Source organism: Genypterus blacodes, unplaced genomic scaffold (assembly GCF_046128005.1).
Source record: "Genypterus blacodes isolate CSIRO-AG114 ecotype Tasmania unplaced genomic scaffold, CSIRO-AGI_Gbla_v1 ptg000152l_1, whole genome shotgun sequence".
Lineage (NCBI taxonomy): Eukaryota > Metazoa > Chordata > Actinopteri > Ophidiiformes > Ophidiidae > Genypterus > Genypterus blacodes.
Window position 1 is genome coordinate 897,382 of NW_027466954.1, and position 20,089 is coordinate 917,470.

A 20,089-nucleotide genomic window follows, 5' to 3' on the forward strand; every position below is an offset into this window, starting at 1 on the left:
CACCTCATAATATGTGATGCCAAGAAACTCAATCAAGAGGCATTTTCACACACACACACACACACACACACACACACTCTATCCATCCATTTACTGCTATTTGGGGAATCTTTTTTCTATAACCAATGACGTGTGTGTGTGTGTGTGTGTGTGTGTGTGTGCGTGTGCGTGCGTGCATGCATGCACACAAAGAATCGAATTCAGATTTTAACACCAGCAGCAGCACCAAAAGTGTTGACAAGCCCCGTGTGTGTGTGTGTGTGTGTATGTGTCAGTGTGCCTCTGCAAGTCCAAACAGGCCCCCGGTTCTTTCCCCCCTGGTGTTGTTCACTTGTTTATGTGCTGTGTGTGTTGTGATGCTCTGTCCTGTCTGTGGTTGGAGTGAAGGCCTGACCTTTCCTCCAGTGCCACCGGAGAAAATGCCAAATTTCCCCCTTTGGGAATGCCAGTAGCTACTAATGGACGGATTGACATGAATATTACTCTGGATGTGTTTGGTCTCCAGAGGATGAACCCTTCTCTGGTCACTTTACTACCAAATACTCCCGTTTGCACAGAGGATACTGGCAAACAGACAGTTTCCTGCTATCTTTATTAAATTCCCCATTAGGATTTGATTCCATCAGAAGCTCCTCACCTCCTTCTCCTTCCAGTCTCCAGGAGTACAAACGTACAGCGTGGGGTGATGAAGCCCCGCAGCCTCGGGGTGTCGCCAGCTGTTTTCTGGCTTTCGAATGTGAAACTGCTGCACTGCTTCAGCATGCAAAGGAAACGTTGTGTTATTTAAATGTAAACTCTATCTGGACAGCAATTATTTATAGTTCTCTCTGTGTTCTATTTTTACTCGGTCTATTCTTCATCACATTGATGAAGGAAAGAATCACTGATTCTCAGTCGTCACCGGGGGAAGAAGTGAAGGCACATCAGAGGGACTTTACATCCCGAGCCGTCACATGGACACTGATGGACCACCAAGCATGATCAAACCACGCATCAGTGCAGCAAAGCTCAGGGAGCGTTTGTTAGTGCTGGAGCTGCAGTGCATTACCGAGGAGAGGGGTGGAGTTTCCAACCCATTAAAAGAGTCGTACTGTATCCAGAGAAGTTCCTGACGCATTAGGAAGTGAGGAAGGGCGATGATTTGTTGAGGTAATATATTCCTGAGGCATATTTGCAAATCAGCTGCATTCATTTGAGTGCGGTGATTATAAATGACAAGTACAAGCAGACAAACTAGGCCAACGTGCTGTAATGATGCTCCCGCTGGCTGATCTCCACCATTGTTGCTTTGAAGTGTGTGAGCATCCAGCCACGCTCACCTGAGCCGTCCCCTCTGACTGAAGCTCAAACCCGTTTGGCCTCACATGATAAAGGGGTTTGTTTGTACAGCCAGGAGAAGGACTGCAATGAAACTGGGATAAGGCCTCTAAGCGTGTTTGGCAGAAGTGTGAGCTACACGCAGATCTATGTTCACATGTTGGTTGGTTTGTCTGGACCTTCTCCTCAGCTGCAGGAGCTGTTTTAGCTTCAGATGCCCTGACGCGGTGTAATGCTGATGGTACAAAAGAACAACCTTGCTCTTCTAGACTGCAACCACCAAACCAGCAGTTAGTTGGTTACAAAGCAAACCTATGTAGAGATTGATCTCTTCTAGAGTACTCCAGGTGAAGTTTAAGAACATTAAACCTCAGCAACTCAGTCCAGCCAGTGTGTGTTTGTCTCACCCCGGCTGTGTCTCTTCAGGCGGGTGCTGGTCCAGGGTGGTGACGGTGTCTCCTGGTCCGTTAATCCGGGTGGAGGGTCAGCGGGTCGCCATCACATGTGACGTGAATGACTACGACGGACATCGCGAGCAGGTAAGTGACAGTGTCCCCGGACCCAAGGCGTTGTTGGATGGGCGGGTGTTTTGACTTGTTTAGTTCTTCCTCATTAAACCTCCTGCTGTGTGGAGGCCATTGTTAAACCCGCCTCTTCGTCCCGCAGGATTTTGAGTGGGCGATGTCCAACGGCATCGGGCAGAGGATAAACATCATCTCTACCTTTGACGCCGGCTTCTCCCACGCGTCGCTCAGCAGCCGCATTGCCGCCGGCGACATTTCAGTGGTGAGGCTCCAGGACAACGTGGTCGAGCTGAGGATAGAGGAGGTGCGGTCCGGGGACGCCAGCATCTACTCGTGTCAGACGCCAAGCACCGACACCATCATCCGCGGCACCTACGAGGCCCAGGTCCAACTCATAGGTATGACACCAGTGCATGTCCGTCCTTAAACAGCCTTCCCCTATACTGCACACACACACACACACACAGAGACAGACAGACAGACAGACGGAGAGAGATTCTTGTTTCTACTGTTGAGAGTGGAAGCACAGCAGCAGTTGTTTCATCACCAAGAGAGACGGCACCTTAAAGCAGTTTTCTCTCCACTGTGCTGCAGCTAAAGAGGAGTAGAAGAAGATCTGTGGGTTTGACTTCCCGGAATATGAATCACTGCGATCGTAGGTCTGATCATCCTACTTAGAAAAGCTTGTTTGTTAGCATTTTCTGTCTTATTTCAGGCTTTTCACTCCAGGGTCCTTGTACCAAACACAGAAGCTCTATATGACTCACTGAACGGACACAAACTCTAACTAAGTGAATGATTAACCCTAAGGTGACTCATTAAATGTGTCTGTTATGTTGAGCAACAATCCGGACACTGGAGGCGTTGAGTCTCAGATTGAGTCCCTATATGGGTTTGATCCAGAATCCCGCTTCCCCCTGTGGCTTCACTCGTCAGCACTCTGGGGACGAGACGTGACTCCGTGTGGAGGACCTGCAGCGAGTCAGAGCCCGGGGACGTTACGCAACCGGCGTTCATTTCAGGCCGGCAATTATTTAGGAACAGCAGGCATCAGCTGTTTGAAACAATGGAGATTAAATTTGTCTGAGAGGTGAAAGCGTGTGCGGCGGCACTTTACCCCCCGCCTGCATCCAGCGCCGGTCCTGGACCAGTCTATGTCCTGGGCCCCTCTATGTCCTGGGCCCCTCTATGTCCTGGGCCCGTCCATGTCCTGGACCAGTCCATGTCCTGGGCCCCTCTATGTCCTGGGCCCCTCTATGTCCTGGGCCCCTCTATGTCCTGGGCCCGTCCATGTCCTGGGCCCGTCCATGTCCTGGGCCCGTCCATGTCCTGGGCCCGTCTATGTCCTGGGCCCGTCTATGTCCTGGGCCCGTCTCAAAGACATCATAGATACATTTACAGGCAACGAGATAGAACTAAATAGACTTATCAAACATTATCCCACACCAGACTTACTGGCTGTGTTGAAAATGATAAATGACGGATAGAAATGATTCATTTAAGTGTTTTATAGATGAATTTACTGTGTAGAAGCTCAACTTTCTCAAAGATGGATGACATGACAGCAGCAGGGTGAGAGTCATGATGCAGCATCGTGTTCAGCTGCTGCTCAGCACGACTCCCCAGACTCCTCCTTCAATTTAGAGTGTGTGTGTGTGTGTGTGTGTGTGTGTGTGTGTGTGTGAGTGTGTGTGTGTGTGTGTGTGTGTGTGTGTGTGTGTGTGTGTGTGTGTGTGTGTGTGTGTGTGTGTGTGTGTGTGTGTGTGTGTGTGTGTGTGTGTGTGTGTGTGTGTGTGTGTGTGTGTGTGTGTGTGTGAGAGATTTTGCTGATTTGCTGATTTGCTGCCTGAGAGTCAAAACCAGTCGAGACTTGTGCACCACACACACACTGTCACACACACACACAGTTGGGTTATGTAACAGAGTGAAGTAGATGTCGCTTCTTTCAGGCTAAATTTCATTGACGGAGCAAAGCGCAGATCATTTGTTCCGCCTTTGTGGTTCACCAGCCACGCTTCAGTCGCTGCTGCATCACCTCACTCACACTGAGTGAGACTGCTTCGGCCCTGTCAGCGCCCTGTCCCGGTTCGCACCAAAGTAAACTAGAATGTGATGTAGTAGAATAGAAGAGGAGAAGTATGTAGCAGCAGTATTTACCGCCGGAGAGAGAAGCAGACCAGTATTTAGTAGAATCATAGGAGTGTTTTCAGTGTGGGAGCGCAAAGATCCGTCTCTCCCTCAGGAGCTGGATGGAGTGTACGCCTAATTCCCTCCTTCCCAGCCATCTGCCACCTTCTCCTCCAACCCAACTGTGAAGAATTGGCTTTAAAAGAAGAGATTCAGATTCAACTGTTGTTCAACTGGCAACAGAGAAGTTCAGGTTATTCAAAACGTGAAAACCTGTGCATCTCAAAATCCATGTAATATAAAAATACAGTCGTATATATTTAGTTCCGAGTAGAATGGATGATGTCACTCTCCTGGTCTGGCTGTGTTCTAGTTGATGTGTCCCATCTTCCTGTTCTGATCCGAGCGGTTAAAGGATCCAGACTGTGATGTGATGATGAATCTGTGCCTGGTTTGCACAGAGGGGCCTTCCTCTCTATTTCCTGATTAACCCCCCACGTCTCCACTGCTGCTGTGGCATCCATCTGAGCCTCTAATGTCTTTTCTACAACTTCCCCTGGAGTGAAAACACGCCGTTATTTTCTCTCAACGGAAAACAAAGCCGCTCTTCCAGCAGTGAAGTTTCGGCTCCACTTTGGAGAGGGGGGGAGGGAGAGAGAGAGGGGGGAGGGAGAGGGGGGGAGGGAAGAGAGAGGGGGGGGGAAGAGAGAGGGGGGGGGGGGGGGGGGGGGGAGAGAGAGGGGGGGAGGGAGAGAGAGAGGGGGGAGAATTAAGGTGCGATAATGTAATCTTCAATCACTGACCTTGGCAACAATGCAGACAGAAAACTTTCAAACACACTTTTCCTTCTTTCATCTCTCTTTCTCTGTCCTTTTATGATGGCACAATGATAAATTCTTTCTTTTGTTCTTTCTTTCCCTCTTTCTCACTCTCTTTTACTGTTCTCTCTCTCTCTCCCTCTCAAAATCTCTCTCTCTCTCTCTCTCTCTCTCCCTCTCTCTCTCCCTCCCTCCCTCCCCCTGCCAGTCATCTCCAACACCCTCAGCGTTTTGCCCGAAGCTCCGCCCCCGGTCGTCCCTGAGGGAAGTGACATCACGCTCACCTGCAACGTCACGCGGAAGCTGACGCAGCCCACGTACCTGTCGGTCAGCTGGTCCATCAGGAAGGGGGCGACGTCCGAGGAGATCCTGACGTTCGGCCCTCAGGGGGGCGTGGCCGTGGGCCCCCAGTTCTCTCGCCGCTACGCCGAGGGAGGCATCCGACTGGTGCCCAGAGAGAACGGAGTGTTCGGATTGGTGGTTTCCAAGGCGACGGCGTCCGATCAGGGGATTTACGAGTGCACGGGGGCGGAATGGACGCACGTGCAAGGAGGGAAGTGGATAAATATTGTGGAGAGCAAAAAAGAGATGGGAGCCGTCGCCGTGACTACTACAGGTAAGACAGGGAGACAGACAGACAGACAGAAGTGTCTCTGAGGAAATGTCCAACTAGTGTCAGCATCTTAGCTCCATAAAACTCAAATAAGAGGACAAACATTCAAATTGAAATGACTGAACGTTGTAGCATCGCACATCCACAGGGACGTTTGTCTGTCCAACTTTCATAAACATAAAGTATTAGAGTATTAATCCAAATATCAGAGGTATTTACTGATAGGCAGCCTTGCTCTCAGGGTGGGTGACTTCAGGGCAGCACAGCAGAAGGGGGGACGAGGACTGAAGGGACGTGGGAGAGTTCTCGTGTCCCCCCCGTCCTCGCTTTAATGGCGTCCTCTCCTCTGTTACGCTCCGTCTTTTCTCTGTCTCGGCTTTATCCCAGGCGGATCGTGACCTTCACCGGCTGTCTCGCTGGCTTATTCTGTGCTTAGAGAGCCCCCCCCCCCACACACACACACACACACACACACACACACACACACACACACACACACACACACACACACACACACACACACACACACACACACACACACACACACACACACACACACACACACACACACACACATTCATTCCCTGCCGTTGCTGTGGCCACCATATCTTATATCTTTCTGGGCTACCATATCCTCTTAAGTGCTGGAAAATACTGGGAGGTTTATAATGAAACTACGGATGAACAATACACACACACACACACACACACACACACTCTCAGGTCTCAGTCTCCAGGTCCATTGTGTGTCCGCCGGTTCATATTGACTTACTGACTTGAGTAAAGGGGATGAGAGAAGTCAAACAGTGAGCTTTGTGTCTTTTGTCCATCCGGAGGCTCTTGTCCACATCTTCCTGTCCCGCGTCGTCACTGGAGACGTGGACTCAAACAGCTGACTGGACTCTTTACCTTCACTCTGTTTTAATAGAAAGGGTTTTGAAACCTCCTCGGGGTCGGTCGCCACGGCGTTTTGACTTTTCCATTACGGCTCTGCTGCGATTGGCTGCCCGGCGTAAGTGGGCGGGGCTCATCCATTAAACTCTGTAATGAACCAATCAGCTGCTGAGCAATAGATCCAAACATACATAATGCATACACACCTAAATACATCTACACACTCAAACAGAGCACTTGTGTACACTTCACTTTGTAGGTCTAGCTTCCCTCTCCTTTGCTTTGACCTTCCTCCTCCTCCTCCCTTCCATCTTTCCTCTCTTCCTCCACTATTCCCTTCTGGCATCCTGGTTTTTCCTCTTTCATTACAGAACCAATTAAAATCCCCCAAAACAGGAGATGTGAAGTCTCTGTCTCTCTCTTTGTCCTTGTCTCTTTTTCTCGCCCCAGTTCTTTCTCTCTCTCTCTATTATTCTGTCTCTCACTCTTTTAGTCTCTGTCCGTCTCTGTCTCCGTCCCTCTCTGTGTCCTGTTGCACTTGATTCTGTCTTCACATGTTTTGACTGACGCAGCGTGTCTCTCTGTCCTCTGTAGGTCAGTCTCTCAGCGTGACAGCGTCCCCTCCCTCGTCCCCTCCCTCGGCGCCCGTGTTCCTCTCCCCGGGCGACATGCTGACCCTCCTCTGCTCCGTCAGCGCCGACAACCTGCGCTCTCTGGCCCTGGAGGTCACCTGGTTAGCCGACGGTCACGACCTCATCACCGCCGACCGCAGCGGGGTCGTGGCGTCCAACGCTTCCTCCGGCGGAGCGGCGGCGGGGCGAGCGGAGGCCAGCCTGGAGCGAACCGGGGCCGGGGAGTTCAAGCTGGCGGTGAGGGGGGTGGGCGGGGGCGACGCAGGGGCCTACGCCTGCCGCGTCCGAGCCTTCATCGAACGAGGAGGAGGAGGAGGGAGGTGGCACATGGCGGCGGAGAAGATGTCCAACCCTGTGGAGGTGAAGGTGTCGCAGATCAGTGAGTACAAGTTTGAAGTAAAAGGCTATTTGTGTCATAACATAACTTATTTAATCATAATTAAGAATGACATCATCTTTTTTATTGTACTCGGACTTCATTCTGATTGGTCGCTGGTGTTTCTCGCGCACACACACACACACACACACACACACACACACACACACACACACACACACACACACACACACACACACACACACACACACACACACACACACACACACACACACTCAGATCCAGCAGGTGAAGCGTGGCGTCTCATATTCTCTGTTGTGTTTACACTCAGTGTTTGCAGCGTTTGTAGTGATTGTTGTGGTGGAGGGCCTGCAGCGGCGTGGAGACGCTCGGTGACTCGGCGTTTCCGTGTCCTTTGGGTCTGACGGGTGGAAGTATAACGGTGCCACAGATGATTTAGAGTCTGGAGGGGGAAAACGCTTTAATCCTCTCGTCAGCCTGTCACCTCCTGCTGTGAGGACGATTGATTAGTCATGAGCCCATCCAGCACTCTGCTACCTGTTTGTGTGTGTGTGTGTGTGTGTCTGTAAAGAGCAGTGGTGTCAAACACAGTTGACACAGCAATCACTTACGTGCAGGGTGGGTGGTCTCTCTCTCTCTCTCTCTCACTCACTCACTCACTCACTCACTCACTCACTCACTCACTCACTCTCTCACTCTCTCACTCTTTCTCTGTGTGTCTCTCTCTCTCTCTGTGTCTCTCTCTCTCTCAGTCCCTCTCTGTCTCTCTCTCTCTCTCTCTCTCTCATATATATATATTTTTGTTTGGCTCTGACATAGAGTGTGTGTGTCCGTATGACAGTGTGCTCCTCAGCTCCTCTCCTGCTCCATGAACTCTCCACCTCCCTCTCCCCTCACTCACACTCTTAGTGTGTCTCCATCCTCTGCCCTTGTCTTTTCCCACAAGCGTTTTGAATTGATTGAAGACTTCATATTGTCCTGGTGCCGCTGCGTTTTGAACTCGTGGCACTGGATGATGGGAGCGTTCTTTATTTGGAAGCGAAGGAAGCTTCATATCTGCGAAGGTGAGAGAGAGCACCCACAAGACAATACACAGTTATTTGGAACTTGTGGGAAACTGCCTTAGCAGCGTTGCCATGGTGACGGCAGCCCCGTGTTCGCTCCTTGGTCACACACTCGCACTCACTTATTGTCTCTTTCTCCTAATAATCCAGATTTGGAGCGGAGTGCAGCGTGTTGTTAGAGCCACAGGAGTGAAGTCTGTAAACGCTCTAAACGCTCTTTGATCCAGCCTCTGTGTCGGCCGCTGGATTCTGTTTTGGCAGAAATGAGACGCGCAGATAAAGGAACGTTTCTGTCAAACTCCCCAAATCCCAAAACCTAATAAATGCAGAGAGCTTTAATGAATAAATAAAACCCTGAGTTCAGCTACAGTTCTATATTTAATCCTCCAGGAGAATCTGACTCGCTCAAAGTTTGTCAAGAACCCAGGAGTGGAGTTTTACTGCGGGGGGGAAGTGGGAATTCTTCTTCTCTTGTTGTTTTTAAGGGAAGGCGTATTCGCACAATAAAAGCCCATACATTTTTTTTTTTTTGCTAATATCTTATTCCTTTTAAAAGCCTCTTTATGTGTGAGACACACCCGGACCTGAAACGACTCACAAACACAAACCAGGGTTGAGTTTCATGTTAACAAAACACTACAGTGGACACAACCGAGAGAAAATAACTACACACCGCTGTGAGAACCTCTTCTGAACATCGACCGAGCTCATCACACAACTTCATCTACGCCTCGTAATTAGATTAAAATCAGCACAACAGTTTACTAGCAATGTAACACACAAACAGTTAGATTGGGATAAGACGGCTTCTCCCGCTTGTTGTCGTAGAATGTGACAGAATCATTACATTACATTACGAGCATTTGGCAGACGCTTTTATCCAAAGCGACTTACATTACATTACCACCCTACGCAGAGGGGGGAGCAATTGAGGGTTCGGTGCCTTGCTCAGGGGCACCTTGGCAGGGACTCGAACCGGCGACCCTCCAGTTCCCAAGCCGAAGCTCTACCCACTGAGCGACTGCCTTCCCATCCAATCATAATGCAACGATGGATTTTAATTGGCTGTTGGGGTTCCAGGATCAGGTGCTCTGATTGGCCCGACTGAAACCATCAGACCTTCACTTTTCTCCTGATTTGCTGATGTCAGCCAGTCGGTACTGTGTTTTTTTTCTGGCCCCTCCTGTGGCCAATCAGAATCCAGAACACAGGCATGTGGCCTAATAGAACAGCTGGCAGACCTGTGTGTGTGTGTGTGTGTGTGTGTGTGTGTGTGTGTGTGTGTGTGTGTGTGTGTGTGTGTGTGTGTGTGTGTGTGTGTGTGTGTGTGTGTGTGTGTGTGTGTGTGTGTGTGTGTGTGTGTGTGTGTGTGTGTGTGTGTGTGTGTGTGTGTGTGTGTGGCCAACGTGGAGTTTATTGGCATTAAAAGCAGGAAGTGGAACATGGTGAGGCTGTATGTCAGCTGGAGCCTTTAGTTAAAATAACAAGCATCTCTGGTCGAGGCACACAAGCCTGCAGGATCCATCTTACATTTGCAAATACCAGCAAGGCTTTTCACACACACACACACACACCAGGGAGTTAGCGTGAGGCTACAGCAGAAATATCAAGCAGCTTGTGTTTGGCTGATCCTGAGGATTTTGTCGATCTCGGTCTTCCTGTCAGAGTGTGTGTGTGTGTGTGTGTGACTAGGTTTGTTAGGATCTCTTGAAAATAAATCATACACACACACACATATGTTCCAAACACACACACACACACACACACACACACACACACACACACACACACACACACACACACACACAAGCGAGAGCTCTAATTGGCTGTAGCACATGTATTTCAGCCTCCTTGTTGGATTTGAGCAGCTCACTCTGCGTGCTCTTGCATGTGTGTTTATTTCAGCCAGTCAGTTCCTATTCCATTCATATACGGCCTTGGGTTTGCCCCTTCTTCCCACGATGCTTTGCTGCGGGCACGGCCTACCAGGAAACACAAAAAAAGAGTTGGAGAACTTGTTTGGAAGCTCACCATGGACACACACAGATTTAAAGAGAGTGTAATTCCTCTCACCCTTGGCTACACTTCCCGTGTGTGTGTGTGTGTGTGTGTGTGTGTGTGCGTGTGTGCGTGTGCGTGCGTGTGTGTGTGTGTGTGTGTGTGTGTCTCTCTCTCAGCTGGAGCCACAAACTGGAATTTTTCTGTTTCCCATCCTCTCTTGTTTCTTGAGTGTTAAAGCAGGTAAACATGTATTTCCTCTCTATGATCCTGTTCCCTCAGTGGTGTCGGCAGGTTTAAGATTTTAATGGCTCATATTTCAGACACGTAAGAATCGTCTCTCAGGTGCCTCTTGGCCTCCAGATTGCTAAATTGGTCATTAATGGACAGATGTCCTGCTGTGACCGAGGTTTTAATCACCGTTCTGTCCCATTGTTCCAGGGAAAGATTCTACTTTAACATGTCGGCACATTTCTTGTTGAACTGAGCTCCATCCTGAGACCCGCAGTTACAAATCTGGGACGCTCACAGTGAAGGTCGCTCACTGCCTCTTCATCTAGCCGCAAGAACTGAGACTGAAAAGGAAACGCAAACTTAAAAAAATCACCAGTGTTTGTATCAGGACTTCACTCGCTTTTATTCAGGAGAAGTTTTGTGCAAATCGAACCTTTATTCACAAAGTTACAGTTACAGAAGCCTCGTCAAGAGTAGATCAGCACTCTACTCCTCCTCAGCACCTCCTCTGGGTAAGGGCAGTAACTCCCTTCCGGCGCCACTCTGGGTTATGGTCCTGTATTTCAGTTGGACCTGGAAGTCCCCTTAAGGTCCACCCTGGGTTCTTACATCGACGTCAAGCTGCGCTTTGTAAATCCGACGGGAAAATCGCAAGTGCTGTCCCCCGAGCGAATTGATTCATACTCGATGTGCTGCCACGCGCTCACAGATACGGTGGGTTGAAGGCTTTCCAAAGTTAAAGCCATCTGGGGAATGGAATCTGAGCACAAAGACGCAGTCGACTCCTCCAGCTTTAATGCTTCGAATGATTTATGTCGCACCAAACCTGGAGCCATAGGTTGTTTCTTTAATGTATCGGCGTAACCATGGAGTCTGAGTCATCTCCTCCTGCTCACTTTGGGTCCGTTTGTCGGCGGGTTTTTTCGTATCGATTCTCACTTGAATACGTGCAGTTAATCTACTTCCTGCGTTTCTGTTTCCAGTGTGAGCTAACTTGGCTTTCATATATTGGCTGCCGTGCTGTCACCGTAGCAACCTTATAATATTGACACCACGTGCAGGATTGGTGGCTGGAAACAGGTTTGCGTTCTTTCTTTCCCGGTGGAGTTTGCGATGATTCCTGAGGCAATACGTTATCCAATAAAATGTTCTCTGAAAAGTTGTCAGTCACAAGCTGTATGGAACTCAAATCTGTCCGTCCCTCCGTCCCTCCATCCCTTTGTCCCTCCGTCCCTTGGCAGTGTTGATGAGTGATCGTCTCCCTCCGTCTCTCAATGGATGAACATTTTTGCGCCCCGTTTTCTGTTTTTCATTATTGTTGCTGTACATTTCCACGTATTTGCTGGGATGTTCGCGTTCAAATCCCTGAGCGTTAAAGTCCCGCCTCATGTCCTGTCAGGGGAATCTCGTCTCTCTGCGCTTTTGCTCACAGGCGGAAGATTATTGTAATCTGATTACCTGTTTGTGTAGGTGGAGACTGTGTGTGTGTGTGTGTGTGTGTGTGTGTGTGTGTGTGTGTGTGTGTGTGTGTGTGTGTGTGTGTGTGTGTGTGTGTGTGTGTGTGTGTGTGTGTGTGTGTGTGTGTGTGTGTGTGTGTGTGTGTGTGTGTGTGTGTGACTGGAGTGCCATATTCATATCTGACTTTCATACCTCGCACGCACGCACACACACCTGCACACTCCAGTGTAACCCGAGCGTCTCGGATGCCGTCGGTTGTTTTGGCAGAAGGCAGCATTCTTGAGGCAGCTGACACCAGCAGGGTTACAAGTTCAATTCCCAGTGCGCTTCTGAGATTTGAGCAAGGCACTATCAGTGTCAAGTTGAGGGTGTCGATTTCCCTCCATTGTGTTTGTCAGCAACACACCTTCATATCACGGCGACATGCGGACGGTGTGTGCAGTTCAACCGAAGCAGATTGCAGCTCAAGCTTCAATCAACGGAGTCGCGCCTCATTAACTCTGTGTGTGTGTTTGTGTGTGTGTGTGTGTGACTGATCTTTAAAAATTGAAACGTTCTACCTGAAGTCTTTGGTCGCCGTTGACAACGCAGAGGCTCGTCTGCAGGATCAAAGCTGGTTGTTGGTTCCGCCGTGACAACGAAGAGGCTTCACTCAGACAAACTAACACTGAAGTCAGACTGCAGATTTAAAAAAAAAAATGCTTTACATCTTTAAAACCGATCTGGAGATAAATCTTTTTATTTATTTATTTTATTTTCTTTTTAAATTTAACTCCCACTCTAACTTTTAGTCTACATTCATTTCACAAAAGCAAGATATTAAATCCCTGCATCTCCTCTCCTGGTAACACTCTTCACAGTCAGAACCTCTGTGTGAGACACCCCTGTCCACTGTGTCCCCGCAGGACAGGTACAGCTAAAAAAAAAGGGCTTTGCTCCTGAATATAATTAAGCGTATTAATTCCAGCCTCCAGCTTCGTCAAATAAGCTCCACTTAAAACTGAACAAATATCAATTCAAGCTCCTTTCTCCTTTAAAAAGCTCTGCCAGACTCTAACCTTCTCTGGAGCGACGGGAGCCTGTGTGTTAATGGAGAACGAGGCTCAGAAGCTCCTTGTTCAGTGCGTTCACCACCCCAGGCCTCAGTATGGGGACACTCCCAGTATACTCCCAGCATGTCCAACTGGGAGGAGAACCTGGAACTTCATCATCAGCGCGAAGGGGATTGCAAATCATGTGTAGTCTGGGAATGCTGTCGGAATCTCCCCCTGGTATGACGTGAGTGAGGAGGATGACATCTGGCCAGCTGCTGGATGTGTGAATGTAAAGAATGGGTTTGTGTTGCAACCGGTCCTGTGCGGAATTGAACTACATACACAGTTTGTGTGTGAGCGACAGAGCGTCTAAAATGGTGGAAATGCTTCTGACTGCTGTATTTGCCGCTGTCGTGCCTCAGCGTACAACAGGAAGAAGTCTGAAGCTCCCTCCGTGTGATGGAGATGAAAAGTGTTTGTTGTGTTATTGACAATGACCTAGTTTCCTTCACTCCAGTTCGCAGAGACGGAGACTAATCAGGCCTTTACTCGCCGCCTTAAAGATTTTTGGTAGAATCTGCCTCTGCTGCTGATTGATTGAGCGAGAGATTCTGTAACTTTAATCTTTCCCTGAGATGCCCTTAAGCAAGGCAGTTGGCTTCGAGCCGGGGAGCTGCTCGTCTCTGGTCAATAATAGTTTTCCACTGTGGGGGTGAAGCCATTAAAGCCTTCATCCTCCTCCTCCTCCTCCTCCTTCTCCGCTCATCAATCTAAATCCACTCCAGCCGCCGCAATTGTTGTCCCGCTTCAAATCGCGGTCAATCGGCTGCACTGATTGGCTCGGTGGGTTGGACTTCCCACGCTGGTCGCATTTCTTCAGCAGGTCACGTGTCTGATCTTGATTTGTTGGTTGTCAGTCTTTCTGCAGCTGTCAGCTCGTGTTTTGGGGAAATGAACCCCTGAAGATGTTTGCATCTCGTCCCTGACCGTATCCACCACTTGATTTAAAGATATTGGATTACCGTCTGGGGATTCACATTCAAATGACATATGATGTGACATGCAGCTATGGCGGCTCCGCTAAATAAGGCGACATTTCACTGAGGGAGGAAGTGAGAGAGAGGGAGAGGGGGAGAGAGTGAGCGAGCAGCACATGGCTAATTGGCAGGGAAGCTTCAATCGCAGGGGAAGCAAGACTTTCTCACTGATCAGAGTGTGTGTGTGTGTGTGTGTGTGTGTGTGTGTGTGTGTGTGTGTGTGTGTGTGTGTGTGTGTGTGTGTGTGTGTGTGTGTGTGTGTGTGTGTGTGTGTGTGTGTGTGTGTGTGTGTGTGTGTGTGTGTGTGTGTGTGTGTGTGTGTGTGTCACAGCAGATGGTGACAGTGCATGAGATTGAGTCAGTGTGCGTGACGTCCAAATGACACGATGCAGAGCCCCTCCTTTGCTACACATGCACACGCTTACTCCTACGGTATTTACAGGAAGATTTGGTGGTGTGTATCAGCAGCATTGGCATACTAATGTCCTCTGGTTTGTGTGTGTGTGTGTGATATTGCACTAGGCAGGTGAAAGTCTGTGTGAGTGCGTTTCCTGTGTATTGAAGCGTAAAGGTGCAATCTGGGTGTCTGACTGGGAAGACCTGGCTCCCAACCTACACACACACACACTCGCACACTCTATTAACACTGCCATGCACACCTCACGTCACACGGTTCACAGTGTTATTCCTGTTGTCTGGCTGTGTCATGCAGAGCTATTTTAAGGGGCCAGACTTTCATTCTGCATTGAATCAAAGTTACATGATCAAAGGTGACAAAAGCAGAAAATGAGTTCATCACAAAGACTTCCTGTTCAGATCCAGACGATAAAGGGACGTCTCTCTGCGTCACCATTCTGTGTGTTTATGATCCATGGTAATCTGATCCCCGGCGTATACGATGGCGGATCAGCAGCGTGTGACCTTTCAGACGGCTGGAAGCTCACGTTGGGTTGGGTCGGGTCCCCGTTTCATTCTTGGCTTGTTTGAGTTTCACCTTTTATGATGACGTCATGTGACCGGACCCCCCGCTAATGTTCATGGAGATATTAAAGTGAGGCAGAGAGAGAGACGCTCTCACTCCCTCAGAGGACTTTGCCCTGTCTCTGCTTTGCATAGGTGTGTGTGTGTGTGTGTGTGTCCAGCCTTTTTAATTGTATTCTCTCTCTCTCTCTCTCTCTCTCTCTCTCTCTCTCTCTCTCTCTCTCTCTGTCCCCTCCAGAGCCGAGCTTCTCACTGACCCTTAACCCTGTGCAAAGCCCCCTGATGACAGCAGATCCCACAGAGCTGGCGTGTCATGTGACCAACATCACCAACCTCCCCCCAGGCGGGCGGCTGGGCGTGGCCTGGGCGCACACCTCGCTTCCTGGTATGTTCGCACGCCCGTCTCAGTCTTTAAACGTCTTTACTTAACTTGCCTGCCGCTGCGTTTTCACTCAGTCTGTCCGCGCGCCTCCTGCAGGCACAGGCGACGGTACGCAGACATCGCATCCCATCGCCTCGCTGGACGGCCGCGGCAACCTCCTACCGGGCGGAGTCTATTCCGACAGGCTGAACAGCGGCGTGATGTCGTTGACCAGAGTCCAGCCCAACACGTTCAAGCTGCGATTCCTCCGCACACAGGTAGCAAACGTTATTAAACCCCATTACACACATTTCTCCAACTGAAGTACTGAATCCAGACGGGATCAGCAGTGGTCCAATCACAGCAGAGCACAGTGACGCATCGGTGTCTCACCCCGCCTCACTCCCTGTCTCTCTCTGTCCCCAGGAGATAGACATGGGCGAGTACGTGTGCATCGTGTCTGCCTGGACCGTCAACAGCCAGGGCGACGCGGTGAAGGCGGCAGAGCACCAGAGCTCGCCGCTGACTGTGCGATGGGACCCCAAACGTACGTGCTCGCCGTCTGTCCTCGCTTTGCTTGTGTGTGCGTGACAGGTTCAAATTTCGAGTCACTATTTACAACGAGTACAAACAGGAAATGCTCCCACAGCGTAAAGGAACTCGGCAACAAAGACTTAGCAAGTTTGGTGGATCTTAAACTGATCAATAATCACGTCATTAATCGGGGTTTAAGGTCGGTTCATCCAGTCCACACACACACACACACACACACACACACACACACACACACACACACACACTGGTATCTGCACAACAATCCTGACAGCTTCATGAATGAGACCCAATGTCTCCTTATCATCCACAGACTTCAGAGAAAAAAACTCCTCATCGTGTCAACAGAGATCTTGCTGTCTGACACACACACGCACACACACTTCCTGTCTGTTTCAGTTGTATTCGGTGAACTCGGTGACCTCAGTTTAGCGAGTTAAGCCATGGCGTCACTGCTATGTATGTGTGTCTGTGTGTGTACTGCCTGGTTTACATCAGAATAAGTTCTAATGTGTCATTTTTTGATGGCCACTGTGGGGAATTCCCCCTTAGACACACACACACACACACACACACACACACACACACACACACACACACACACAGGCCAGCAGACTGAACCGATTGCTTTGTTAATAAGCTAGTTTTATTTCCAGGTCCGATTCTTAACGTGGCAGCCAAACGCGTCCGTGAAGCCTCAGTGGGCGGAGCTACCTTTGAGATGAGCTGCACTGTGGCCATTGAGAACCTGGGGGAGGTCGGCTACTCGGTCCTCATCCAGTCACAGGACAGTGTGGACAGCCCCGTGAAAACCGTCATGTCCCTGAGCCCAGACAACGTCCTGCATCCCGGAGGGGCCATGGACCCCAGCAGGAGGTACGGACCTGTGTGTGTGTGTGTGTGTGTGTGCGCATGTAAACACTCACTACACACACACACACACGCACACAACCAAACCAAACTCTCCCTCTCTCTCTGTCACTCAGAGACAGTCTGGTCCTGACTAAGTCCGGTCCAGCAGAGTTTCACTTCCGCCTGGCGGGCGTCCAGCTGTCAGACCGAGGTTTTTACTGGTGCGACATCACGGCCTGGACCAAACAACAGCCGGGTCAGGCCTGGACCAAAGCCATCAGCCAGGAGTCCAACAAGGTCAAGATCAACTTCCAAGAAAACGGTGAGTTCAGACGCATTCGGGGCTTCATCTTCACCTTCATCTTCACTTACGTCCAAACCAGTTTCAGACCATTAAAAGCACCGTGAGACTTTGTACTTGTGAGATTTGATCAAGCAGCTCGAGTTCCAGATGTTAAAGCCTTGGAGCTCTGTCCTCCTGTCTGTCTGTCTGTCTGAAGCTTTGTTTGGTATGTGGCCCAAATGATGACTGTGATTAGCGTCCATTGTTCTGTTGACAGATTGGAGTGAGACGTGTTGTGCAGGTTAGACATGATCCTGGGAAGAACACATTCTGTTTTGGTATCGGTCTGGCTGATGGAGGCGCTGTGATGAGCACTTTAATAGAATTCCTTGGATTCTAGGATTCCTTGGGTATATCCGAGTCCACACACACACACACACACACACACACACACACACACACACACACCCCCAAGCCCTACAACTGTAAGCCTACTTCTCTATCTTTGATCTGACTGGGAAGTGGGAGGACGGAAAGAGGGAAATGAGCAGAAAGAAGAGAAAGAGGAGGGCAAGGAAAGGAGGTGAATCTACACGAGGAGGAAGGTGAGAGGATGAGGAGCAACACGGAGAACTGAGGAAGGAGGAGATAGAATGAAGCAAAGATGGGCAGGAAGTGGAAAGAGAGGAGGAACATGAAGGATGAAGGGCAGAAAGTCTAAGTGGTGACTGTTTGGGGGCCATTTTGAGGGAAGAGGAAGAGGAGTGAAGCTTAAGGTCTGAAGATGGAAGAGGAGCAGAGAGGAAAGATGACAGCAAAAAAATATTTTCTAACTTTCTCTAGGGAGCGGGGGGGGGCCCTTGGGCATATCTGCCTCCCTCAATCATCCCCCTCCCTCCCCCCTTCCACCATCCCGTTACTCCCTCCCCTCCCCCTCCCCCCCCCCCCTCTCTGGGACTTCTTCAAAGTGAAGCCCCTTGGCCAGTCAACCAGCTGCACAGATCTGCACCGCTGCTTTCTTTCTGTGTGCGCTCGCGTGTTCAAGTGTGTGCACCCAAGTCGAACATTTTGACCCCACGCAGGGCACACACACACACACACACACAGCTGAGCAGTTTTCCAGAGCCCCTTATAGTTGCCTAGGGGGATGGACGTTGTGTATTCAGTCGTGCATGTATGTGTGTGTGTGTGTGTGTGTGTGTGTGTGTGTGTGTGTGTGTGTGTGTGTTATTGGCGTGTCTCCAAGCTTCCATCTGTATCTTGAATGTTTCAGGCGTGTTCTGGCGTCGCTGTCTATACGGGGATCTTCTGCGAGGACGCATATGGAAATGCAAAGTTTCAGCAGCACAGTTGCTCCTCAATAATTCAGTGTTGAAGTGATGTTACAGAGGGACCAGCATGAATATGCAGCAGCTACAGGGGAAATGTGTCACTTTGAGAGGAAAGCGGCAGTTTTCAATCCTGGTGCTCGAAGATCAGCAGACTGCACATCGGTTTGTATTTTGTTATTCCAGTGGAGATCTGAGAGGCATCAACACGCCTGAGTTAGCTCATCAGGTGTGGAGAGAGCAGGGAGGAAGGTTAGGGACAACGTAGGGAAGCACGGAGCCACGAGGCTTTGCTGGAACAGAGTGGATTGTTCCCTCCAGGTGGGGAACAAGTCGATGGTCCAAGTGAAGGCGTTGGTTCCTTAGGGTCTTGTTCATGAGTGTTGTTCCCGGGCGACCTACTTTGAACTGGGTCAAGGCTAAAGGACTGAGATCACGGAAACCAGCAGTTGATGTTTGTTGAGTTTCCACCACAGGATGTATGACGTTCCCTCAGGGACAGGGTGAGGGCATCAGGAGGGAGCTCGGAGTAGCACTACTGCTCCAGCTGAGGTGAATTGATGCTGATCGTCACAGTTTTATACCCAAGCAGGGACGAAAAAGACTAAGCAAGATGCTCCCTGAACGTCTCCTTAGGGAGAGCCAGGGACGTCCCACTGGGAGGACACCAAAGGCCAGACACCAGAAATATGCTGCAGGGATTATACAGTGTGTCCCATCTGGCCTGGGAGTACAGGGACGACACCTACAGCTCCACACTGAGCTGAAGTGTCCCATCATTATTTTGTCACATGAATGCATCAGTATAGTTCATATGTTGAGTTGAGTGACTGATGTTTGTGTTGCAGGCCCCTCCTTCTCTATCGCCGTCCAATCAGACATCAGCAGTGTGTATCCGTGGGAAACGGCCAACATGGAGTGTTGGCTCAGTGTCTCTGGATCCTCACCAAAGATTGGTATGACACACACACACACGCACTCGCACTCAAAGTTTTATGCATAGTCCAACATACACTCATGCACTCATAAACTCACTGTCTCTTAGTCTTTGTGTTTGTCTCTTGACGATGGTTCTTTTTTTAGGATTTTCACACATGTGCACACAGCAATACACACACACACACACACACACACACATTCTTTGTACTTGTGCTGCATTTGTGACTGCAGGCTGTCAGCAGTACAGCTAATAAGAATATGACTGCTTTGTTTCAAATGGTTGTACTGAATATGGAAGAGTGTGTCTCTCTCTCACTCTCACTCTCTCTCTTTCACTTTCACTTGACATACTGGTTACTTGTTATCAAATCTGTGTTATCAAATCAGTTTCAGTATCTCAACAGCTCCAAACATGAAATATTCTGTGTTCATGTTCCCCAGATGTTGAATCAGGTTTTAGTGACCTTTAGTCTGTATGTTCATGGTCCCCAGAGGATCAATCACGTCACATGACCTTTCTGCTCACACCACACTTAGGAGCAAGATTTCTACCTTTTAAGCAAGAAGTCGTAACAATTTAATGTACAGCTTTAAGTCAGTGATCACATTCATGCTCCCCAGAAGATGAACCCTCTCCCTTTTCAGCTTCATGATCAACACTGTGATGTCAATGATCTAAAACCCA

At 49.5% G+C, this 20,089-nt stretch overlaps 1 protein-coding gene across 1 annotated transcript in view; it reads left to right on the forward strand.

Moving 5' to 3' along the window:
* ptgfrnb (prostaglandin F2 receptor inhibitor b) overlaps positions 1 to 20,089 on the forward strand; it is a 37,480-nt gene that overhangs the window by 4,959 nt on the left and 12,432 nt on the right. Inside the window, exons 2-11 of the mRNA XM_076165891.1 lie at positions 1,744 to 1,856; positions 1,984 to 2,239; positions 4,995 to 5,402; positions 6,888 to 7,304; positions 15,328 to 15,474; positions 15,568 to 15,728; positions 15,877 to 15,997; positions 16,659 to 16,878; positions 16,989 to 17,176; positions 19,314 to 19,421. Coding sequence (XP_076022006.1) covers positions 1,744 to 1,856; positions 1,984 to 2,239; positions 4,995 to 5,402; positions 6,888 to 7,304; positions 15,328 to 15,474; positions 15,568 to 15,728; positions 15,877 to 15,997; positions 16,659 to 16,878; positions 16,989 to 17,176; positions 19,314 to 19,421 — 2,139 coding nt within the window. The remainder of the gene's footprint in view (positions 1 to 1,743; positions 1,857 to 1,983; positions 2,240 to 4,994; positions 5,403 to 6,887; positions 7,305 to 15,327; positions 15,475 to 15,567; positions 15,729 to 15,876; positions 15,998 to 16,658; positions 16,879 to 16,988; positions 17,177 to 19,313; positions 19,422 to 20,089) is intronic.